This window comes from Mastigoproctus giganteus, chromosome 7 (assembly GCF_048544385.1).
Source record: "Mastigoproctus giganteus isolate SK-2022 chromosome 7, ASM4854438v1, whole genome shotgun sequence".
Taxonomy (NCBI): Eukaryota; Metazoa; Arthropoda; class Arachnida; order Uropygi; family Thelyphonidae; genus Mastigoproctus; species Mastigoproctus giganteus.
This window is the reverse complement of record NC_143581.1, coordinates 234,042,450-234,067,051: the sequence shown is the minus strand read 5'-3', so window position 1 is coordinate 234,067,051 and position 24,602 is coordinate 234,042,450. Positions and strand designations below refer to the sequence as shown.

The window sequence follows — 24,602 nt, the reverse complement described above, 5'->3', positions numbered from 1 at the left end:
GTTTAATTTTGACGGTTTCTGCAATTAACAGTCTCATATAATTACGATGGACACTGAGTATTTTGGCCTCATTAAATAAAAAAGTATGTTTTTCATTAACAGCATGAAAAGCTAATTCTGACGCTGCTGAACAAGAAGCATGAACTGAGGCCGCGTGTTGATTAACACGAAAATTCAGAGGAAACCGCATAGAACCCTGATAAGACAAGTCGCAATCACCACAAGAAACGTATACTAGGTCATTTATTTGTGTTGTGAACGAGGAAAGGACTGAGCAATTGTTCAGTATAGTGTGCAATTTCCGTATTAGCCTGGCTACAATTTTAAATTCAGTATCTTTAAAAAATCTGTTAAGTTACTTGTGCCACTGTTCAACATATGGGACAGAAAAAGAAATTTTTGATATTACTATTCTTGGTTGGTGTATTTTTTTGTATTCTACTCTTAGCTTGTACCCTAATTCTGTCTGCTGTAGCAAGAGGGTAACCCCTATTTAAGAATCTCCTGGCTAATATTTGTATTTCTGAGCCCAAAGCAGAGTCCAAAGCATTGAGAAATTGATTAAAGATAATCGATCTTTTGCAAAACAGGTGATAGATGTTATAATGCAGAAGCATACCGGTGTTTGTAGGTTTACGGTAGATGTTAAATTGGATTTTATTTGTGTCCCGAGTAAGCGTGAAATTTAGCAATAGCATTAGCAAAGGCACATGATGCAAGAAAGCAAGCTAATATAGCAACAGCCAAAAAAAAAAAAAAAACGCTTATTTCACCCATCCACTCGCTCCAAATGTTTGTCAAGTTCTGCCTTGAATCTATTTAAGCTATCAACTTCTACGACAGATGGAAGTTTGTTCCAGCAATCAACCACCCGCTGGCTAAAGGCAAACTTCCACACATCAATCCTACAACCGTCTCAATTTGAATTTATGCCCTCTCAGGCGATTATTCTGAGCAAGAGGAAGAATCCCATCAGCACTGAGATTTAGAAAATTGAATGACTTAGTATTCATATTCTCCCTCTCCAATGTAAATTTGAGTCTAGAATGAATATTATTAAACAAATGTAAAATGTCTTGGATAGTGTGTCATACAGGGTAGAAAAGGCATCAAATGTATACGTTCAATTGTTGAGAGATAGATCTCCGATATTAGGCCGCTCAGGCTTAATCCCAGTGGCAAACCAAAAATTTGTTTGTTTTATCTCAAAAAGTGATATAGTTGGATCCAGCTAAGAGTTTAAGTGAAAAATTTCCTTAATACGAAGCTTCGTATAATTAATTAGTATTGAGTTATTATTTAGCATATCCCAATCTGTGAGCAGAGATGGGAGAAATCCCAGGTGCCATCTCACACGAATATACCTGACACGAATATAGAACATCTGTGTATTCAACGTTTACATTCATATATAACAAGGTAATGACTAGTGAGAATAAATTATCATTACCGCAAAGTCTATAGTCCTTAAGGTTATTAAATAGTGTATCATAGTTCTTAATCCCAAATTATATCACCTGTCTAAAGAGTTTTATAATGCTATTTACATGTGGGGACAAGGATTGTGTTCATATGATTTTTAATTATTGTTAATTATTTCTTACAGTAATGTAACATTTTCAATTTTTTAATTGTTTTCGTTTTAATTTCTGGAAAGTATCATACAGAAGTGTTCTACGTATCATATTGAGGTAAACTTCTCTTATTATCTTACAAAAAGTTGTTTATTATACTCATCAGAGTCATATTAGGCCTATAACACACTCCTACTCTCAATTTTGCTTTCCCAGTGCTTATGTCACACCAAATTGACTCGACTTATGTTTCTTAACTAATAGAATAACCCCTCCTTCGTTTCTATCCTTCCTGTACACACTGTACTCCCAAAATTCCAATTCTGCATTCCTTATAACTGTGTGACACCACATCTCTGATATTCCAAAAATATCTGCCTTTGATGTTTTCACAAACACTTCAAATTGATCAAATTTATTTACCAAACTCCTAGCATTGCTATACATGGAAGTATACATGCACCTGTTGCTATTCTTAGTTACCCTATCACAGCCAATGTATTTACCTGTTCCTCAATTACTTCCAGCAGTGTCTGGAATCCCCTACACTTTGTTTTCCAGGCTGCAGCAGCCTGGAATGAACAGCAGCCTTGTTTTCCAGGCTGCTCTTCATTCCAATAGAAGCAGTGCAAGAATCACTTTCATCTCTGCCAGCGGCTACTGTTAATCTATTAGTCCATGTATCTCCCCCCCAAGCTAGCAGTTTTCCCACCCACCTAACACTGCCTTGATATCATCAGCAAATATTCTTGCACCCTTTCTATTTAAGTGTATCCCATCCCTGTAGAAGCAGTCTCTCCTGTTAACAAGCACAGACCAGGCTGAGAAAAATACTACCTCTTGAGCCGTGCATAATCTCTCCAGGGTCAAACTGATCGACAAGGCTCTCATCATATACTCCCTCCTATCGTGTCTGGGCAGAATTGCAGACACTTTCAAATTCAACCCTAACTCACGGCTTTTTTTCAACGTTGACCTGTACTTGTTAAGTAAATTCTGCCAGTCTCCTATTCTTAATTTCATTAGTGACAATATGTACAATATCACTTTTTGTGCCCTTTGCCTCTGACACACATGTAGAAGTACCGCAATATACATGGGTTGCCTGTATATAATATCAAAATTTATTTTTTGCATCCAGTTAATTTCTGTTCACATCATATCCAATTAAATTGGTCAGACAAGACTTCACTTTATCGAACTCATGCTATCTCAATTATTACTGCAGTCTTGTCTAGATGATCCTGCAATGCATCATTAACCAGTGACAATTATATTCACCCGGAGCAGAAGTTAAACTAGGAGGTCTGTAATTACTCGTGTCACCCCTTTATCCAGCTTTGTGAATTGGGGATACATTTGCACATCCCCAGTCTATAGGGACCTCCCCTGAGCCCAAGGATGCACTCATAATTATGGCTAAGAGTTTGCTTACTTCCTTTGTTGCCTCCTTTAATATAACTGGATAGATCCCATCAGCCTCAAGTGCCTTTCTTATGTTTAACTTCAACAATTTCTCCTCAACTTTGCTCTCAGTTATTACAAAATAATTTAGCTCCCTGTTAGAGTTTAATTAGCTTCTGCCTCCACTTCCCTACAGAATTTTTCATGTGTGAATATAGATGCAAAATACTCAGTTTGTCAGCTATCTGAGCAGTTTCATCAACAGTCAAACCATTAATATCAAGTAAACCAATCTGATTCATCACCTTACTTCTAGAGTTGATATAAGTAAAGAATTTTTTGCTGTTTTTCTTTGCATCCTTTGCCAATGATTTCTCACAATCTGCCTTCGCTTGCCTAACCTCCTTTATGACTTGATTACAGACTAGCTTATATCTAGCATAGGCTTCTGTGCCTGATAATTTATATGCATCCCACACATTTTTCTTCTCTGCCACAAGTCTCATTAGTTCATCTGACATCCATTTAGGTCTAAACCTTGAACAGTATTTTTTAATAGGTACAATAAGCCTATAATTTAGGAAAGTTGTTTAACAGAATTAGTGCAATTCCTTTAATTAATATAATTGTCCCATTTATGTAGTTAAATTTAAATATTTATACAATATCCTCTTTAGTTAAATAAATGTAAGCGGCAGCTGTTACTGAGAACCTTCCAATTTCTCCAGTTGTGATTCCTTAATCCAGCAACAGTGGCAGTTAAAGGAATCACAATGAATAACAAAGGAAGGGAATGGCCATTAATCAATGGTTGAAAATTTCAAATGTTTTCTACTTTCCTAAATACAAGAGCTTTTCAATAAAGAATGATCATAATTTTTTGTGAACAATTGCTATTTCCAGCTGAACTGTGGAAGTTAAGACCAAACCAAGCTGCATCACATAGAAACTAGACAGCTGACTCATGTACACAGCATGACCTTGGTGGTAAGTCAAGTTTATGCCTGTTCAGTTTGGCCTATATAACGATAAACGTGACATGTGAGGAACAGTATGCTGCTCTCAAATTTTGTTTAAATTTCAAGAAAATATCAGCTGAAGCACATGAAATGTTGAGGCTAATGGTGAATCTATGCTTCATTATAGCACAGTTTGCAGGTGGTGTTTAGAGTGTTTACAGATGGACTTAGCTCAATCACAAAAATCAGCACTTCTGGAGCTCTAACCACTGCTCTCAACACAGAAACCACACTACTTCTGTAATCATGAGAAGATTTTCATATAACAGTAAGGCAACTGGCAGATCAGTAAGAAGCACGCATCGTATTCTCTATGACCATTTTTTCTCTATGACCTTTTTTCAATGCTGAAAAAAGGTCGCGAGTTAGGGTTAAATTTAAAAGTGTTTGCGATTCTGCCCAGACACAACAGGAGTGAGTATATGATGAGAGCCTCGTCAATCAATTCGGCCTGGATAGATTGTGCAGGGCTCATGGGGTAGAATTTTTCTCAGCGTGGTGTGCTTCTTAACAGCAGAGATTGCTTCTACAGGGATGGGATAGACTTAAATAGAAAGGGCACAAAAATATTTCCTGATACTATCGAAGCAATGTTAGGTGGATCAGAAAACACCTAATTAGCTTGGGGGGATTCACAGACTAATAGGTTAACAGTAGCCGAAGGCAGAGTTGTAAATGTTTCTTGCACTGCCTCTACTGGAACAAGCAGCAGCCCAGAAAGCCAATTGCTGAGGATTTCAGGAACTGCTGTGGGTTATAAAACAAGTAAATACATGGGCTGGATACATGCACCTGTTCTTATTAAGAGAAAGAACAGGTGCATGTATCCTTGCATGTAAATAAATACTAGGAGTATACACTTGGTCATCGACTTACAACCTATGCGATTTACGACCACAAAAAAAATAATAATAAAAGAAGTCACTACTGAGGACACCCATAACCCAGGTGAGGAGGCACATCGATGACGGGAGGCCTGAGGACAGCACCAGGCACATACACTCAGTCTCTCTCTCTCTCTCTCTCTCTCTCTCTCTCTCTCTCTCTCTCTCTCTCTCTCTCACATACACCCAGTCGCTTTCAAGCATCTGTTGCGTGTGGTGTATTAATTAAAATTCTACTGAAATACGCATAAAATGTTTAGTAAAAGGAAAATGCCTTCATCTACATATACGCCAGCTAAGAAATCAAGAAAAACTATTGATTTAGAGTGGAAAATGAAAATTATCCAGCAGTATGAAGGCGAAAAGAAAGTGAATATGATAGCACGACTTGAAGTTATCACATTCCACGGTATTGATGATACTTAAGGACAAAGAAAAAATTCGGGACGCTGTGAAAGGTTCTACACCTATTAAGTCTACAATTTTAACCAAACGACAGGAACCCATCCATGAAATGGAGAAATTGTTGTTTGTGTGGATGGAAGATTTAATATAAAAAAATACACCCATGAGTCTTTCACACAGTGCAAGCAAAGGCTAGAAGTTTGTTTCAGAGTTTAAAATCATGCGCCGGAGACGATTAGCAGAAGATTTTCAGGCTAGTACTGGGTGGTTTAAGCGTTTTAAAAAAAGATTTGCTTTGCATAATGTCTCTTATAAATAAACAACTCCTACCTCAACCAAAGAACACGACCCTGACGATGCACAACCCAGCACAAGCAAAGATTAAAAATTGATTTTGTAAATTTCATTTGTATTAATTTTTACATTAATTTTAGATTGTATTTTTGTGTTTACAGTACATTATGTACAGTATTATTTTTCACATTATGCACAATATAATTATAGATTGTAGTTTTGTTTTTTTATAAACAGTATGAACAAAAAACCAATTAAAATGTAGAGAACATTTGAATTTAACCTCAGAGAGAGAGAGATAGCCTAGGCGTAGAAATGAAGGTATGTACAGTATCGCTAAATAAAAGATGAAAACATTACTGTATTTAAAATGAAAAATAAAAATGATAAAAATTTAAAAGATTATAAAAATAAATTATAAAGATAATAAAAAGATTAGAAAGGTTAAAAAATCCTGTTAACTAAAAATACTGTAAATATATGGCCGACATACGACCAGATCGACTTACGACCTGTCAGTCAGAACAGAAGTCGGTCGTAAGTCGACGACCAACTGTAGTAAACAAATTTGATGAATTTGAAGTGCTGGTTAAGACATCCAAGGTTTGTTTGTTTGTTTGTTGTTTGTTATTTAGTTTTTAGGAGCATTAGCAGCTAAGGCCATATTACTCCAGGGAGATATGCAGTGGTCATTCCCTGACCTTTCCGCAGCCTCTGTATTTGGTGGGCACAGGCTCGAACCCCAGTCTAATCAAGAAGCGTGTGCTACGCACTGCTGCTCCTGCTCACCTGGCTACAGAGGCACCCACACATCCAAGATAAATAGTGTTGGGATATCAGAGACTTGGTGCCACTCAGATATAAGGGATGCAGAATTGGAATTTGGAGAGTACCATGGGTACAGAAAGGATAGCCAGGATAGGAAGGGAGGAGGAGTTATGCTGTTAGAAAACAGCATAACTCAGTTAAAAAACACAAAATCTAAGGAAGGCATCCAGTTGACAAAGATGGACAGTGCAATGTTGAGTCATTTTGGTGTGACATAAGCACTGGGAAAGCAAAAATGAGGATAGGAGTTTGTTATAGGCCTAATGACTCTGATAAGTACAATGAACAATTATACAGAGAAATAGAGTGGGCCAGTAAATCAGAATGTCTTATAATAGGGGATTTTAACTTCCCAGATATAGACTGGAACTTGTGGATTGGTCACTCACACACTAGCAAGGTTTTTGTAGATTTATTGGATGATTGTACAGATTCTACAGCAGCACGTTAGAGAGGCAACAAGAGAGAAAGAGAGAGAGTAACACTCTTGATCTGATTATCAGCAGTGATTATTCATGCATTAAGAATTTACAGATAAAGGAACCACTAGGTAGCAATCATCACAGTGTACTGATGTGGGATTCACTTAAAGATGTAACTACCATCAAGGGTAAAGGGAAGGGCTTTTGCCTTCGTAAAGACAACTGCAGTGTTTTCAGAGATTTTTTTAGGTTCTATACAGTGGGACCAACTGATGATGTTATCAACAGCAAGTTCTACATGGGAAGCATTCAAGGAATGCAATCTTGGAAACTACTAGGCTTTTTGTTTCCACTAAGAAATACTGCTTTAGGTTCAGGCCCAAATGGATATCAGATGAACTAATGAGACATGTGGCAGAGAAAAAAAATGCATGGGATGCACATAAATCGTCAGGCAAAACAAAAGCCTATGGTAGATACAAACTAGTCTGTAATCAAGTCACAAAGAAGGTTAGACAAGCAAAGGCAGATTATGAAAAATTTTGGCAAAGAATGCAAATAAAAACAGCAAAGACTTCTTTACTTATATAAACTCTAAAAGTAAGGGAATGAATCAGATTGGTCCACTTGATATCAACGGTTTGACTCTAGATGATCATTCTCAAATAGCTGCCAAACTAAATGAGTATTTTGCATCTCATTCACACGAGGAGTTATTCAAGGCAGAGAGGGCCAGATGTTTATCAAACTGTAACAGGGAGTTAAATGATTTTGTAATAACTGAGATAAAAGTGGAAGAGAAAGTGTTGAAGTTAAACATAAAAAAGGCACATGGGGTGGATGGGATCCATCCAGTTATATTAAAGGAGGAAGCAAAGGAAGTAACCAAACCCTTGGCCATAATTATTAGAGCATCCTTGAAATCGGGGGAAGTTCCCATGGACTGGAGATTTGCAAATTTATCTCCAATTCACAAGGGGAGGGGATCAAAGGATGACACAAGTAATTACAGACTTGTTAGTTTGACTTCTATTCCAGGAAAAATAATGGAGTCACTGGTTAAAGAAGCATTTCAGGATCATTTAGACTAGACTGCAGCAATAATTCAGACAGCATGGGTTTGTCAAAGGGAAGTCTTCTCTGACCAATTTGATTGGATACTATGATGTGGTCACAAAGGAACTGGATGCAAAAAATAATTTTGATATCATATACTTGGATTTCAAGAAATCTTTTGATACTGTTGCTCATGGAAGACTACTGTGCAAACTGGAGCAGTATGGCATTAAGGGCAAGTTACTACAATTAGGGCTTACAATACCGGGATCCCAGGATCTCAAATACTGGTATCCCGGTCATTTTTTTCCAGTATTGAAATACCGGTATTGATACAAAAAAAAAAACGGTTTTTCAGTACTAATTTTTAAAAAAATAATTGTTTATAATTTAATCACATAAAGGTTATAAAATCACCTTTATGTCGTTATGACGTCGTTATCTCTACCAGCAAGTGTTTGATAAATCATCGATAGGATACCATGCAACATGTCCACAATTCTCGGACAACTTCGTGTCTGACCGTATCGTAACTCCTCCACTACTGACTTTAGTTCAACTCCACCAAGTGTATAAGTTATTTTGGGGTTGCTGTTCCCCAGGTGTAAGACCTTGCATTTTGCTGAATTAAAGCATAGCTGCCACTTTTCTGACCATCTCGGAAGTCTATCTAGGTCACTCCGAAAAAGCTCTGCTTGGTGGTGATCATTAACTACTCTACTGATCTTTACATCATCTAAAGGTTTAGACCTCACACCCTCCATCGATGTAATTTAAGATAATCAAAAACAACAGTGGTCCCAATACTAATCCTTGGGGAACCCCACTACTTACATTAACCCAATCTGAGGAATAACCATTTATCGCAACCCTCTGCCTGGTGCCTTCAAGCCATCGTGCTATCCATCTAGGGATTTTCCCTATGATTCCAGACTGCTCCAACTTATAAAGTAACCACTCATGTGGGACTGAGTCAAATGCTTTGCTGAAATCCAAATAAACAATGTCAAAATTATTCCCTAAATCCAGCTCACAAGTGACCTGTCAAAATGGCTAACCAGATTTGTTAAGCACGATTTTCCCTTTACAAAACCATGCTGTGTATCCTACAGAATTCCATTTCCATCTAAATGATCATTGCCTCCATGATTTTCCCTACTACTGTTGCGCATGGAAGATATTGTACAAATTGGAGCAGAATAGTATTAAGGGTAAGTTGCTACAATGGATAAAAGGATGGTTAAGTGGGAGAAGACAGAGGGTGATAATCAATGGGTGCTGCTCTTCTTGGACTAATGTTATTAGTGGAGTCCCACAGGGTTTGGTGTTAGGTCCACTGTTGTTTTGTATATTTATCAATGATATTGATGAAGGTATATCAGGCTTAATGTCGAAGTTTGCAGATGATACAAAGGTTGGCAGGGTTGTTAATGACAGTAATGGCAGTGTGCTACTGCAACAGGATCTAGATAATTTGGGCAGATGGGCTAAGAAGTGGCAACTGAAGTTTAACTTTGACAAATGCAAACTACTGCATATGGGTAGAAGTAACCCCAGAGAAAGATACCAACTGTGTGGTACTACACTTAAGGTGGTAGAAAATGAAAAAGACCTGGGAGTAATTGTGCAGTCAGATATGAAGTTTTCTAGGCAATGCAGACAGGCTGCCAGAGCAGGTCATGGGGTTTTGTCAATGATATATAGGAATTTTGCTAGAAGGGAGAAGGAGGTGATTGTCCCTCTGTATAAGGCAATGGTCAGGCCACGCCTTGAATACTGCGTACAGGTCTGGAGGCCTCATTTTAGGAAGGATGTAGATTTACTTGAGCGTGTACAGAGAAGGGCAACAAGATTGGTGAGGGGAATGAAGGGATCCTCTTACCAAGGGAGGCTTAAGTTCTGCAAATTGCAGTGGCTGGAGACTAGGCACCTGCACGGTGATCTAATTGAGGTGTATAAGGCCTTGAATGGGTTGAGCATGCTGAATTCTGATGGGATCCTTCCACTTGTTCAGATTACGAACCTAAGGGGGCATAAATTCAAATTAAGAAAAGACAGATGTAGAATAGATGTGCGGAAATTTGCCTTTAGCCAGCGGGTGGTTAACTGCTGGAACAAACTTCCATCTGTCGTTGTGGAAGTTGATAGGTTGAATAAATTTGAGGAACTGGACAGGCATTTGGAGGGAATGGTGTGATTTTTTTTTTTTTTTTTTTTTTGGCTGATGCTGCATAAGCTCATACACTTGCTTTCTTGCATCACATGCCACTACTACTACTACTGAAGTTAGACTGGCCGGTCGGTAATTTTCTGTTACACTCCTAGAACCGCCTTTATGTTCCTATTTACACCAATTCAACAAAATCTCTCCTATCCAGTGATGCTCTCATAACTAGCTTTAATGGTTCAATGCACTCACTTGCCGCCTCCTTTAAGATTATATGGTATATGCCATCAACCACAGGAGCCTTACTTGCCTGTAGGTGCAAAAGTTCTCATTAAATAATCATTTGAAATTTGAACATCATTAATTACATTTTTTTCAACTTCACTTCCATAATATCTCATTGACACAAAGGGTTTTTTTAACGTAAATATCGATGCATAGTAACTTTTGAGTTCATCTGCAACTTCAGCTATGTTATCTAATACTATCCGACATCCATTACATAAGGGTCCAATCTGATTTGTCCTTCTGTTCTTTGCATTTATATATGTGAAGAATTCCTTAACTGCACTCTTTGCTCTCTTCTTTATTTCTTATCCCCACTCTTTGCTCTCTCCCAGACTCAGTAAAGATCTTTCTCCTTCAGAAAATGATGAACATAATTCAACCATGGAAAACCAACATGGAAAAGAACATCAGTGTTCTGCAAATTCTTTCCAAAAATAAGAAGTTGCCTGACTCTAATGAGATTTTAAAAGATGAACTTGAGTCAGAAATTAATTAAATACTTTCTATTTAATTAATTTTTGCTAAAAATGTTCAAAGCCTAGAAAATATGGACTGAGATTGTCTACAATTATCTCAGTACAATAGTACCAGAATAGAATCCGAAAGAGCGTTTTTGCCGCTAATCAAATCAAATAATGCCGCTAATCAAATACTGTATGTACCAAAATTAGATCCATTTTAAATGATCGTACTATTGATTGACTATGTTTCTTAAGAGCTCACTTTATTCGGACAGGTAGTGTGGATGCTTAAACATAACTAAACTTTGCAGTAACAATATGTATTTTTTTGTTTTTAGAATAACTGTATTTTAATGATATTTTTCAGAATATTTATTATTGCAATAAAAGCTTATTTAAAACATGAATTGAGAAAAACGTTTGTTTTTGGAATACCGGTATCCCGGTTTCATAAATTAAAAATACCGAAATACCGGTATTAAGATTTTGACCGGTATTGTAAGCCCTAGCTACAATGGATAAAAGGATGGTTGAGTGGGAGAAGACAGACAGTGGTAGTCAATGAGTACTGCTCTACATGGACTAATGTTATTAGTGGATCCCTCAGGGTTCGGTGTTGGACCCATTGTTGTTTTGTATATTTATCGATGATATTGATGAAGGTATATCAAGCTTAATGTCAAAGTTTGCAGACAATACAAAGGGTGGCAGGGTTGTTAATACTGACCTCCTGATGGAATCCTTCCTTTTGCTCAGACAACACATGAAGGGGCCTAAACTCAAACTAAGGAAGGGTAGTGGGATGTGCATATATTGACCTTCAGCCAGAGGATGGTTAATGGTTTGTACAAATTCCCATATGGTGTTGTAGAAGTGGGTAGTTTGAATAAATTCAAGGAAGAACTAGAAAAATTGTTGGATGGAATGGAGAGGTGAAACAGGAAATATTAGGGGTTTTTTTTTGCCTATGCTGTATAAACTTGATTTCTTGTATGATTTGCCAATACTACTACCTTGCATCATTTTCCACTATTAACATAAGGGTCATTACTGTGCAAATCTATTGCATCAGTGAACTGATAGCATGTTATTATTTTCTGCTTGATGCAGCGATTCCAAGACTGTTTATTCTGTGGCATTCCCAGGAGATGAAATTCAATGGCTACACTGTTTTTATTTTTCATTTATTGGTCAGTTTTCTGTCTTTGGTTTACTGTATCAAATTTATGATACTTCACATTATTTTTCTTGTGTTTTCAGGGGGCATCGGTCTAAATTTGTTTACACGTGGTTCATATTTTGTACTACTGGCTTTCTATTTAAAATATCCAAAAATTTTTAGGTACAGCACTTCCACAGCACTCTTACTCTTAACTAAGTCTCCCCCCAAACTCTGTTCACTACAATGTTCTATATTTAGGTACTGGTTGTTGCAATCATTTGTTGCAGGGCTTATTCATTCTGCTAACCTATTTTAATTTGCATATGTAACTTAATTTACATTATATATGCGTGCGTGTGTGTGTGTGTGTGTGTGTGAGAAATTTATAGATATAGATAATGCAGCAATCCCATACAATGTGGTAAAGTGCCACTGCTAGAGCAATATATACACTAAAACTATAATTTAATGTATAGTATATTATGTAAGACTATATACATTAGCACTAGTAAAGAGTAATGAATAACTCGTTAAATCTATAGATATCTATGGAGTATGCATACGTAAATTAGATTAGAGACTGTTAAAAAATATATACAAGATATATATATATAAGTTTAGTTTACTCCCAATTTAGTTTACCCACCCCCTTCTCTTCAATGTTTCTATATTATTATTAATAATTATTAATAACTTTTTTCCTCCTTTTATGGGATTTATTCTGCCTTGTGATGGGTACTGGCACCAATCGCATGGGGTGGTTGGTTGTGTCCAATTACTACTATTATTATAGTATTAGTAATAGCAGTGCCATAGGATGCAAGAAAGTAAGCTTATAAAGCATCACTCAAAAAAAAAAAAAAAAACACTTCCCCATCACCTGTCCATTCCCTCCAATAATTTGTCTAGTTCCTCCTTGAATTAATTCAAACTTTGAATTAATTCAAACTACCCACTTCCACAACAACAAGAGTTTGTTCTAACAATCAATCACGCACTGGCTGATGACAAACCTCCGAACATCTTCCTGCAACCATCCTCAATTTGAAATTAAGTCCCCTCATGCGAGCTGTCTGAGAAGGAGGGTGAATGTCATTATGTACTGGTTTACATAATACCAGTACCATTATGTACTGGTATTCATTTATTTTAAAGCCAACTTCAATGCACTGAAAAAGAAAGCATAAACCAATCATTAAATTCCTGCTTAACAGTTTCGGTTAAGTGTTCTGCATAGCGATTTTAACAATACCGAAATTAATTAATCGAATTCGGGAACAGTTTTCTACACTGCTCATTGAGAGGTTACATGAAAAGGTGATAAACAGTACTGAAGACAAATAATCTACTCGGGATAATTCCATCTGGGAAAATTAAAGGCTATATTCCATAATTAATGTCACAAAAAATAGATATGTATGACGATTACCTGTCTCTTGCCATTACGTAATTGATGAATATGATTTAGGAGAGTGATGAATAACAACACGTATAAATCTCATAGGTACCCACTAAAACAATACAAAAAAAGCAACAGAAAACGCAAACATATCAACATATACTCATTACAACATCACTTCGGAACTATGATATTAATTAAGAGGGGGCGCTGCGCGCATGGACATTCACACACATGCTTTTATTTATTTATTTTATTTTTTCTGAAATTAGAGTAATTTTATAAGTTAATAACATTCATTAACCCAAACATTGTATTAAATTATTAAATTCCCATACAATAAGAAATACTTCATACTGACACTGGCGAAGTTTTGGAATCCATGTGATTATTTTCAGTGGATTCACTGATGCTGTTGCGAACTACAATTTCGAAATCCGAAGCATTCGGATAATCGGGGTAGTTTCTAATATGCTTATACCAATTAAGAAATCTTGTTAAAACATTAAGACTTAAATAGCTGAAAGTTTTACAGAATGTGTACCTTTTCCAACGGAAAAGGAGAATGAAAGAGAGAAAAGTGTACTCAAGGACAAAACGGTAGCATCCAATGGAAGATATGAGCTCTGGAAATTCCACTCCACGGAAAATAGACACCCGCGAGGAGATTGATTGAAGTGTTTTAGGCTTTAAATGGATTGATTAATTATAAGTTTATTTAAGAAAGCAAAAAAATAAATTTAAAAAGGTGTTCCTTACTTTAAGAGTTAAGCACAAAGTAAAGTGTAAATGGATAGACCACATAAGCCAACTGGATATCAAAGGTGAAATTGGAAACTCACTAAATATGTTATATCTATACACGGCTGAAGAAATTTTTGGTGTTTCGAGCATAAGGAGAATACCAAGTTATAACGGGAAACTAAATAATTGGGATAAAAAGAAAAAAACGTCGAAGGAAAACTGCTAAAACTAAACTAAATAAGATAAGCTTTGTCTATACTTTCTGTACAATGTGTACAGAAAGTATAGACTGGATAGTAAGGGACGAGGTGTTATGCTGATAATTAAGAAAAACATAAAATTAAAAGAATTGCATCCAGTTGACATAGATGAACAGTGCACTGTTGAGTCACTTTGGTGTGACATAAGCACTGCGAAAGCAAAAATAAGAGTAGGAGTGTGTTATAGGCCTAATGACTCGAATGATTACAATGAACAATTGTAGAGCAAATAAAGTGTGTTGGTAAACCAGAATGTCTTATAATGGGGGATTTTAACTTCCCAGATATTGACTGGAACTTGAGGATTGGTCAATCGCACACTAGTAATACTTTTGTCAATTTATTTGATAATTGTTTCCTGTAGCAGCATGTTCAAGAGGCAACCAGAGAGGATAATACACTTCATCTGGTTATCAGCAGTGATCATTCGTGTATTAAGAACTTGCAGATAAAGAAACCACTAGGTGGCAGTGATCACAGTGTACTGATGTGGGATTTACTCAAAGAGGTAACTACTATCAGGGGTTAAGGGAAGGGTTTTTTCCTTCCGTAAAGGTGAGTACAGTGGTCTCACACAGTTTTTAAATTCTCTACAGTGGGATCAACTGACGATGTTACCAACAGCAAATTCTAAGTGGGAAGCATTCGAGGAATTAATCGTGGAAGTTACTAAAAGTTTCATACCTATTAAAAAATATTGTTCAAGGTTTAGGCCTAAATGTTTATCAAATTAACTAATGAGACTCGTGACAGACAAGAAAAATGCATGGGACGCATAAAAATTATCAGGCGACACAGACGCCTATGGCTGATATAAGCTAGTCTGTGATCAAGTCACAAAGGAGGTTAGATGGGCGAAGGCAGATTACGAGAAATCTTTGGCAAAGGATGCTAAGAAGAAGAGTAAGGATTTCTTTACTAATACAAACTCTAAAAGGAAGGGGATGAATCTGATTGGTCCACTCGATATCGATGGTTCGACTGTTGATGATCCTGCTCAGCCAGCGAACAAACTGCATGAGTACTTTGCATCTACATTCACACATGAGGAGTTCAGGTTTGAAAATGTCAGAAGGAGATCAGATTGTAGCAGGGTGCTTAACGATTTTGTAATAACTGAGAGAAAAGTGGAGGAGAAATTGTTGAAGGTAAACATAAGAAAGGCACCTGGGGTGGATGGGATCTATCAAGTTAAATTAAACGAGGCGGCAAAGGAAGTAAACCTTAGCCATAATTATGAGAGAATGTTCGACACAGGGGAGGTCCCCACGGACTGGAGATGTGCAAATGTATCCCCAATTCACAAAGGTTGACACGAGTAATTACAGACCAGTTAGTTTAACTTCTGTTCCGGGTAAAATAATGGAGTCACTGGTTGAAGATGCAGTGCAGGATCATCTAGGCAAAACTGCAGCAATAATTAAGACACAGCATGGTTTTGTTAAGGGAAAGTCTTGTCTTACAAATCTGATTGGTTATTATGATGTGGTTACAAATGAACTGGATGCAAAAAATAATTTTCATATCATATACTTGGATTTCATGAAAGCTTTTTACACTGTTGCGCATGAAAGACTACTGTACAAATTGGAGCAGAATGGTATTAAGGGTAAGTTTCTACAGTGGATAAAAGGATGGTTCAGTGGGAGAAGACAGAGGGTGGTAATCAATGGGTGCTGCTCTTCGTGGAACAGTGTTATTAGTGGAGTCCCTCAGGTTCAGTTTTGGGTCCATTGTTGTTTTCTGTATTTGTAAATGATATTGATTGTGGTATATCAGGCCAAATTTGCAGACGATACGATGGTTGGCAGGGTTATTAATGACACTAATGACAGTACACTGCTGCAACAGGATCTAGAAAAGTTGAGCAGATGGGCTGAGAGGTGGCAAATGAAGTTTCACCTTGACAAATGCAAATTACTGCGTATGCGTAGAAGTAACCCCAGAGAAACGTACCAACTGTGTGGTACTACACTTAAGGTGGTAGAAAATGAAAAAGGCCTGGGAGTAATTGTGCAGTCAGACATGAAATTTCTGAGCAATGCAGACAAGCTGCCAGGGCAGGTCATGGGGTTTTGTCAATGATATATAGGAATTTTGCTAGCAGGGAAAAGGAAGTGATTGTCCCTCTGTATAAGGCAATGGTCAGGCCACACCTTGAATAATGCGTACAGGTCTGGTGGCCTCATTTGAGGAAGGATGTAGATTTGCTTGAGCGTGTACAGAGAACGGCAACAAGATTGGCGAGGGGAATGAAGGGATCCTCTTACTAGGAGAGGCTTAAGTTCTGCAAATTGCAGTGACTGTAGACTAGGCACCTGCGCGGTGATCTGATTGAGGTGTATAAGGCCTTGAATGGGTTGAGCACGCTGAATTCTAATGGGATTCTTCCACTTGTTCAGATTACGAACCTAAGGGGGCGTAAATTCAAATTAAGGAAAGACGGATGTAGAGTAGATGTGCAAAAATTTGCCTTTAGCCAGCGGAATGGTTAATTGGCGGAACAAACTTCCATCTGTCGTTGTGGAAGTTGATGGGCTAAATAAATTTGAGGAACTGAACAAACATTTAGAGAGAATTGTTTTGTAAATTTTTTTTTTTTTTTTTTTGGCTGATTCATAAGCTCATACACTTGCTTTCTTGCATCACATTCCACTACTACTACTAATACTATAACTGGGGATGACGGAATGATAACAATAACAATCTAACAATTTAAAAGAAAACAGCAAAAGGGATAAAGAAACCTTTGGCCATAATTATGAGGAGGCATTGCGGTTCGCTGTAGGCGCCTGTAAATTGCAGATGAGCAAATATCTCCCTTATTCACAAAAGGATATCAGATGGGAAAGTAAATACCTACAGACCAGTTAGCTTGAGTTCTTTTCCATGGGGCTTTAGTTCTCATCTTAAGATCTCTTGTCTGAAAATCTGATTAGCTACTGTTACACAGTAACAAAGAAAATGGATGAAAAATAATAGTTCCATCATGTACTAGATTTAAGTGAAACTTACCATATTATAAAGACAGAAAGATATAGATATTAATAGAAAGAGAAAAAACGCTTTGTTGATAGAAACCTAATAGAAAAGGAAATGATAATAGAAAATTAAATTAGAAGTAAATAATCTGTTTTGAGCGCGCAAGTAAGAATATCCGAAAACAAATAACAACAAAATCGAGGACGTTGCACCTGTGCCTATTCCAAAGCACCCTCCACTTCGACCAGCTACTCGGCATACTCACCGCAAATGTACAGTGACAGGCAGTGGCGGATTTCCGCACAGGCGCACGAGGCGCGCGCCTGGGGGCCTCTTAAATATAGGGGGCCTCAAATCTGAGGTCTAAAAAATAATAAAATTGTTTCATTTTTAATTTTTACACTCATCATTATTACCGTTACTGAATAAAACTATAATTTAATATGAGAAGTTAGTAAACTCTTATGCGAATATACATAGATATTTCATATAATAGTCATATTATATGAAATATCTATGCGAACTAAGTGAATCTGAAGTAGAATACGTATTATCATTAATGCTTAGTTGTGCCATTTTTTTCATTTGACTTTAGTTAAAATATATATGAGACAACTGCGCAACCAAAATGATTAAAGCCGCAACACCAAATCTAGAGCGCATGCTATAGTAAAAACGTTTGCGTAGAAGCACACTGTAGTGGTACCGAAAATATTTAGAGGAGGGGCCTCAAAATTGAATTGCGCCTGGGGCCCCTCAAGTGCTAAATCCGCCACTGGTGACAGGGACACTCAAAAATGGCCTTAGGAGGAAAACAGACCAACAGAATTACAATTAACAAATTGAGAGGACGAACGAGTCGATCATTTCAATTTGCATAACTCATAACAATTTCTTACAAGTTCAATTTTTAGGATTGAGAAGTAGTTTTTTGTTGTAATTAAATTTCATTAAAAATTTTTGTTTCGTATTTTGACAGAATAAATCCTTATTCAAAATTAAGCTTGCAATATTTCAACTTTCCTTAAACATACAACTAATTTTTCCTTAGCGCTAACTGAATTTCGAAATTTCGTATTTTGCCCTTGAATTATATAGGAAATTAAATTCTTCTTTATTCATCTCTTAGTACATCTTGAAAGGATTTTCATCTTCTAAGTCCTGCAGTAAACGATGGAATTCGCCTTTTTCTGTTCTCTTCCAGTTTATGTCGTGTATCCATTGCGTATTCTCTTTTGTTTTCTCGGCTATAAGGAAGGCGCATTCATTTTCAAAATCTGAAGAGGAGGATGAACTGTGGCAATTCATTTCGCTTAAGCTTTCCTCAAAGAGAATGACACATATAGAACGTTACAGGTTGCCAGACGTACCCCTTTTGGAATTATAATAAAATTTCCAAGATATCCTGTTTTTTAACATTTGAAATGGGGAATTTGAAAAAAGGAGAAATCATAAAACCTATTGAGATGATTATTTAGGAAGAAAGAATTAACTGACGATAAAGTTGTTGAAATGCACCCTTAATTAAAGACAAAAAACGACATTCTGTCCTATTTACAAAGAGGGTTACAGAATATTTATATTATGCTTATTTGTAACTTTTTACATTCTACTTGACTTCTTTTTTATTTCGTTGTAATGGTTTAAGGCCTAGGCAACAAACTTTTTTTTTAATTTAAAATTCCCAATATCAATATCGATTTTCTGTATGAAGAGTATGTTCTGTTGAAATCATTCCATAAAAATATTGAGACAAAATAACTCAAAAATACCACAGATGTTTGGTTAAAAATTTTAAATGCGTACGAAGTACGTAATACAGAAAAAAATATATTAATTTTGTTTTTGCTTTGCCTCACATAAATGCAATGAGTGAGTCAGTATTTAGCTCAAGGTTTAACGCGTGGAAAAAGGATAGAAATAAGAAAGTTGAAAGGGAACTGTTGCCGAAAACCAATCACAATATGACATGCAAAGAATTTTACGCAAATGCACTAAAAAATGAAAAATTGTTAAAGAAAATTCGCTCAAACGAAAAGTATTGCTAGGTTTTCTTTGCTAGGTAATTTGACTAATTTTGAACAGTATGACATCACAATCATACTTCCTGAAGTTACTACTGCAGTAAGTATGATTGCAACAATAAAAATATTTGTCATATGACTGCGAGAATACAAGTGTTTATTATGACTGCAACAATACAAATATTTGTCAACAATTTCTTTTTTTCATATCGCATTTTCGTTACATTCCATTGTTAGTTGCCCTAACAGCTGTGCATGTCGCTTCAACTACAAGATCTGTACTTCAATCGACGCTGTTTTCCATAGACATTTAGATATGTTGCAATCGCAAGTATACATCTCTTACTTTAGTTATCATAAATCCATTGCATTTTGTCTTCCAGAAATTATGAAAATTTGCGAATGTTCAGTAAAATATTTACAATACAAAAGCTCTTTTATTTCGTAATCAATATACAAATCAAAATACCTAAAAGAAATGCGAAGGAAGTTTCACATAAACCATCTACAACCCCTGCTGGGCACATGCGCAACTTTTTTATTCGTCTTTTTTTTTTAACTCGGGAAATATAATGGATACATTTTTTTATGATAAAATTTTAATATAGCGAATAAAAAATAACAAGAAATATTTCCCATATCACAAATAATATAAAAACTATTACAAAACATTTCACAATATATAAACAAATATTATTTTAAAAATTATTACACAAATATTCAAGAAAAATTTATTCTAAAAATTGCCATATGCAAATTACTTCTTTAGAAATATTTGTTGTGGATCTGCTTTGCTCAATAGCTGAGCGATGATTACAGAGGAATGTTTTGACGTAACGATCCCGATCAAATTGAAGCAATGCTTTTCCATTTAGATCATAATAATCTTCAGCTTGTGTAATTCAATAGTATTCATTCTTTCACTCATTATTAATCATTACGCTGAAAGCTCGCTCAGCTAATCGCAATGGTTTCAAAGATATTTCTAGCTTTCTTAATTAAAAAGGGATTCACTCGATTTTAAAGATAGTAGTAGGAGTAGTGGCATGTGATGCAAGAAAGCAAGTGTATGAGCTGATGCAGCATCAGCCAAAAAAAAAAAAATCACACCATTCCCTCCAAATGCCTGTCCAGTTCCTCCTTAAATATATTTAACCTATCAACTGCCACAACGACAGATGGAAGTTTGTTCCAGCAATTAACCACCCGCTGGCTAAAGGCAAATTTCCGCACATCTATTCTACATCTGTCTTTTCTTAATTTGAATTTATGCCCCCTTAGGTTCATAATCTGAAGAAATGGAATAATCCGATCAGAATTCACCGTGCTCAACCCATTCAAGGCCTTATATATACCTCAATCAGATCACCGCGCAGGTGCATAGTCTCCAGCCACTGCAATTTGCAGAACTTAAGCCTCTCTTAGTAAAAGGATCCCTTCATTCCCCTCACCAATCTTGTTGCCCTTCTCTGTACACGTTCAAGCAAATCTACATCCTTCCTAAAATTAGGCCTCCAGACCTGTACGCAGTACTCAAGGAATGGTCTGACCATTTCCTTATACAGAGGGACAATCACCTCCGTTTCTCTGCTAGCAAAATTCCTATATATCATTGACAAAATCCCATGACCTGCCCTGGCAGCCTGTCTACATTGCTCAGAAAACTTAATATCTCACTGCACAATTACTCCCAGGTCTGTTTCATTTTCTACCACCTTAAGTGTAGTACCACACAGTTGGTACGTTTCTCTGGAGTTACTTCTACCCATATGCAGTACTTTGCATTTGTCAAGGTTAAACTTCAGTTGCCACTTCTTAGCCCATCTGCCCAAATTATCTAGATCCTGTTGCATTAGCACACTGCCATTACGGTCATTAACAACCCTGCCAACCTTTGTATCATCTGCAATCTTCGACACTAAGCCTGATATACCTTCATCAATATCATTGATAAATATACAAAACAACAGTGGACCCAACACCGAACCCTGTGGGATTCCACTAATAACATTAGTCCACGAAGAGCAGCACCCATTGATTGCCACTCTCTGTCTTCTCCCACTGAATCATCCTTTTATCCATTGCAGCAACTTACCCTTAATACCATTCTGCTCCAATTTGTACAGTAGTCTTTCATGTGCAACAGTGTCAAAAGCTTTCCTGAAATCCAAATATATGATATCAAAATTATTTTTTGCATCCAGTTCCTTTGTAACCACATCATAATATCCTATCAAATTTGTCAGACAAGGCTTTCCCTTAACAAACCCATGCTGTGTCTGAATTATTGCTGCAGTCTTGTCTAGATGATCCTGCAATGCATCTTTAACCAGTGACTCCATTATTTTACCCGGAACAGAAGTTAAACTATCTGGTCTGTAATTACTCGTGTCACCCTTCGATCCCCCTTTGTGAATTGGGGATACATTTGGATATCTCCAGTCCGTGGGGATCTCCTCTGAGTCCAAGGATGCTCTCATAATTATGGCTAAGGGTTCGCTTAGTTGCTTTGCCGTCTCCTTTAATATAACTGGATAGATGCCATCCACCCAGATGTCTTTCTTATGCTTAACTTCAGCAATTTCTCCTCCACTTGGCTCTCAATTATTATAAAATCATTAAGCACCCTGCTAGAATTTGATAACCTTCTGCCATTTTCAAACATTAATAACTCCTCATGTGTGAATGTAGATGCAAAATACTCATTCAGTTTGTTTGCTATTTGAGCAGGATAATCAAGTCGAACCATCGATATCAAGTGGACCAATCAGATTCATCCCCTTCCTTTTAGAATTTATATAAGTAAAGAAATTCTGGCTAAAGGCCACCCGCTGGCTAAAGATTTCTCGTAATCTGCCTTCGCCTGACCTCCTTTGTGACCTGATTACAGACAAGCTTATAACTGCCATAGGCTTCTAAGTCGCTTCATAATTTATATGCATCCCATGCATTTTGCTTCTGTCACGAGTCCCATTAGCATTAGCATTAGCATTAGTAGAGGCAATTGATGCAAGAAAGCAAGCTTATGCAGCATCAACCAAAAAAAAAAAAAAAAAAACCTACTTCCACTTCACCCCTCTGTTCGTTCAAAATACCTGTCCAGCTGAGCCTTAAACTTATTTAGGCTATCAACCTCCACTACAAGGGATGGAAGTCTGTTCCACCAACCAACCACCCGCTGGCTAAAGGCAAATTTCCGCACGTCTATCCTACATTAGTTCATTTGATAACCATTTAGACCTAAACCTTGAACAATATTTCTTAATAGGTATGAAACGTTTAGTAGCATCCACGATTAATTCCTTGAATGCTTTCCACTTAGAATTTACTGTTGGTAACATCGTCAGTTGATCACACTGTACAGAATTTAAAAACTGTCGGAGACCACTGTACTCACCTTAACGGAAGCAATAACCCTTTCCTTTACCCCTGATGGTAATTATATCTTTAACTAAATCCCACATCAGTACACTGTGATCACTGCCACCTAGTGGTTCCTTTATCTGCAAATTCTTAATACACGAATGATCACTGCTGATAACCAGATCAAGAGTATTACCTTCTCTGGTTGCCTCTCGAAAGATAAATTGTTTTTGACAAAATCTCTAAAATCATTAATTTTTATTTCATATTTTATCAAAAAACTTAAATTTCTTATTCAGTTTTCATCGACTGACCACGATTTCGGGTAGCATATGTTTAAAATTTCAATTCCTCGTCGTCAATGGAATCATTATGTAATTTAAAATCGCTCGGTTGCATAAAACAATGTATTTAATAACTTGTCAAGGGATAATTTTTAAATGTGTCCTTACTTTCGAATTTGGTTCCTTCAAATTCTTTCCACTTTAACGTACTGTCAATTTTAGCGTCATAATTTCTTTCGGAATTTTTCAAATTAGCAATAGCATTTATAGTTCGAATAATTAATTTATCAGCTTTTACCCTAGTGATTCTGTAAAGCTTCTGAAAGGTAAGAGAGCTCCTGCAGGATGTCGATCATTATTGCTAAATCGTTAAGAAATTCTACATTGAAAAGTCAGTTTAATAATCCCGAAAATTTAACTTTTGATTCAAAATGTTTGCACAAAGCGGGATAATTCCTTCAAACCGCAATTTCTGTCCGCAATCTACAAGCTGCTCATCGTGGACCGAACACACGACCGATTTTTATAGTTTCCACATCGAGTTCTTTAGGAACAATCCTTAATTCGCGCTGGTTTTTTGGAGTTTGGTGATATAATGCATACAGTTTATGGCCTGTTAATTATTGCCATTATATTTTAGACCAGACCATTTTCTACACAATGAAAGCCTCGACGAAGTTTCAAAATCTGCCAACATTTCATCATCGTAAAGTTTATATAATACCTTAGTTTCCTCAAACCCTTACTTTGCTACTGTCATAGTTCTTTGAATATTGTGCAAAACTTCGGAATCGCTCGGATATTCAGCTACTGTGTAAACATAGATAGGAGAAATTTACTGGAAAGCGTGGATCACTCACTTCTCCGAAAAACATGACTTCTTGTAGGAGTAAAGGGGAACCACAACACAGGTTGACCAGAGGATATTTTCCACGTCGGGAATCTTAATTCCCTGACTGGCTATGGAAAGCAGATCGAAGAGTGCGACTTCTTGGTATATGACTGCAGGTTTTAGGGACACCACTAACATTGTGATACAGTAATCCCTTTCACCCATAATTCGCGCTTTTAAAGGCCAAAGTTGAGAACAATGCGTACAGAGTTGTGTCTCCTAATCCGTTCGTTACATGGAAATTTTCTTCGTTCAACAGAAACTATTTTAAATGTTGTAATTACAAAGGGGAATTTAAAACAATTCTCTATAAAGAAGTTCGTTAAACAGAGATCCGACTGTGATAAAATCAAAAATGAAGCAATTTTATAATACATAACTGATCGAATGATGGGGATGTTGTCCAGCTCGTCCCACGTAGTTTCGGCTCTGGATGCTCAATAATTGCATTCAGGATTTCATTTGTAAAATAAATGATCGTCTCAACAATGGGCTCTCTCGAGCCCACTACAGCTCACCACTGGATATAATGCGAATACCCCTAAACGAGGAATGAATACCCAAAACATCACGAGTACTCACAGATCAAATTTTTAATCAGGTCACCCTATGTTACAGTGACGCTTCTTCTCCGACCGACTTCGCAGTTTACACTAAACGGCGACATGATGTGAGTCCCGTGACGTGATA

General features: G+C 36.7%; 1 protein-coding gene across 3 annotated transcripts in view; it reads right to left on the bottom strand.

Annotated features, from left to right (window-relative positions):
- The window catches only part of Prp5 (pre-mRNA processing factor 5), a 405,747-nt gene extending 392,209 nt beyond the window's left edge, over positions 1–13,538 (bottom strand). For all 3 annotated transcript variants that reach the window (XM_090378220.1, XM_090378221.1, XM_090378222.1), the window contains exon 1: positions 13,394–13,538. In XM_090378220.1, coding sequence (XP_090234346.1) covers positions 13,394–13,407 — 14 coding nt within the window. In that variant the 5' untranslated portion in view covers positions 13,408–13,538. The remainder of the gene's footprint in view (positions 1–13,393) is intronic.
- Between the last annotated feature and the right edge of the window lie 11,064 nt (positions 13,539–24,602).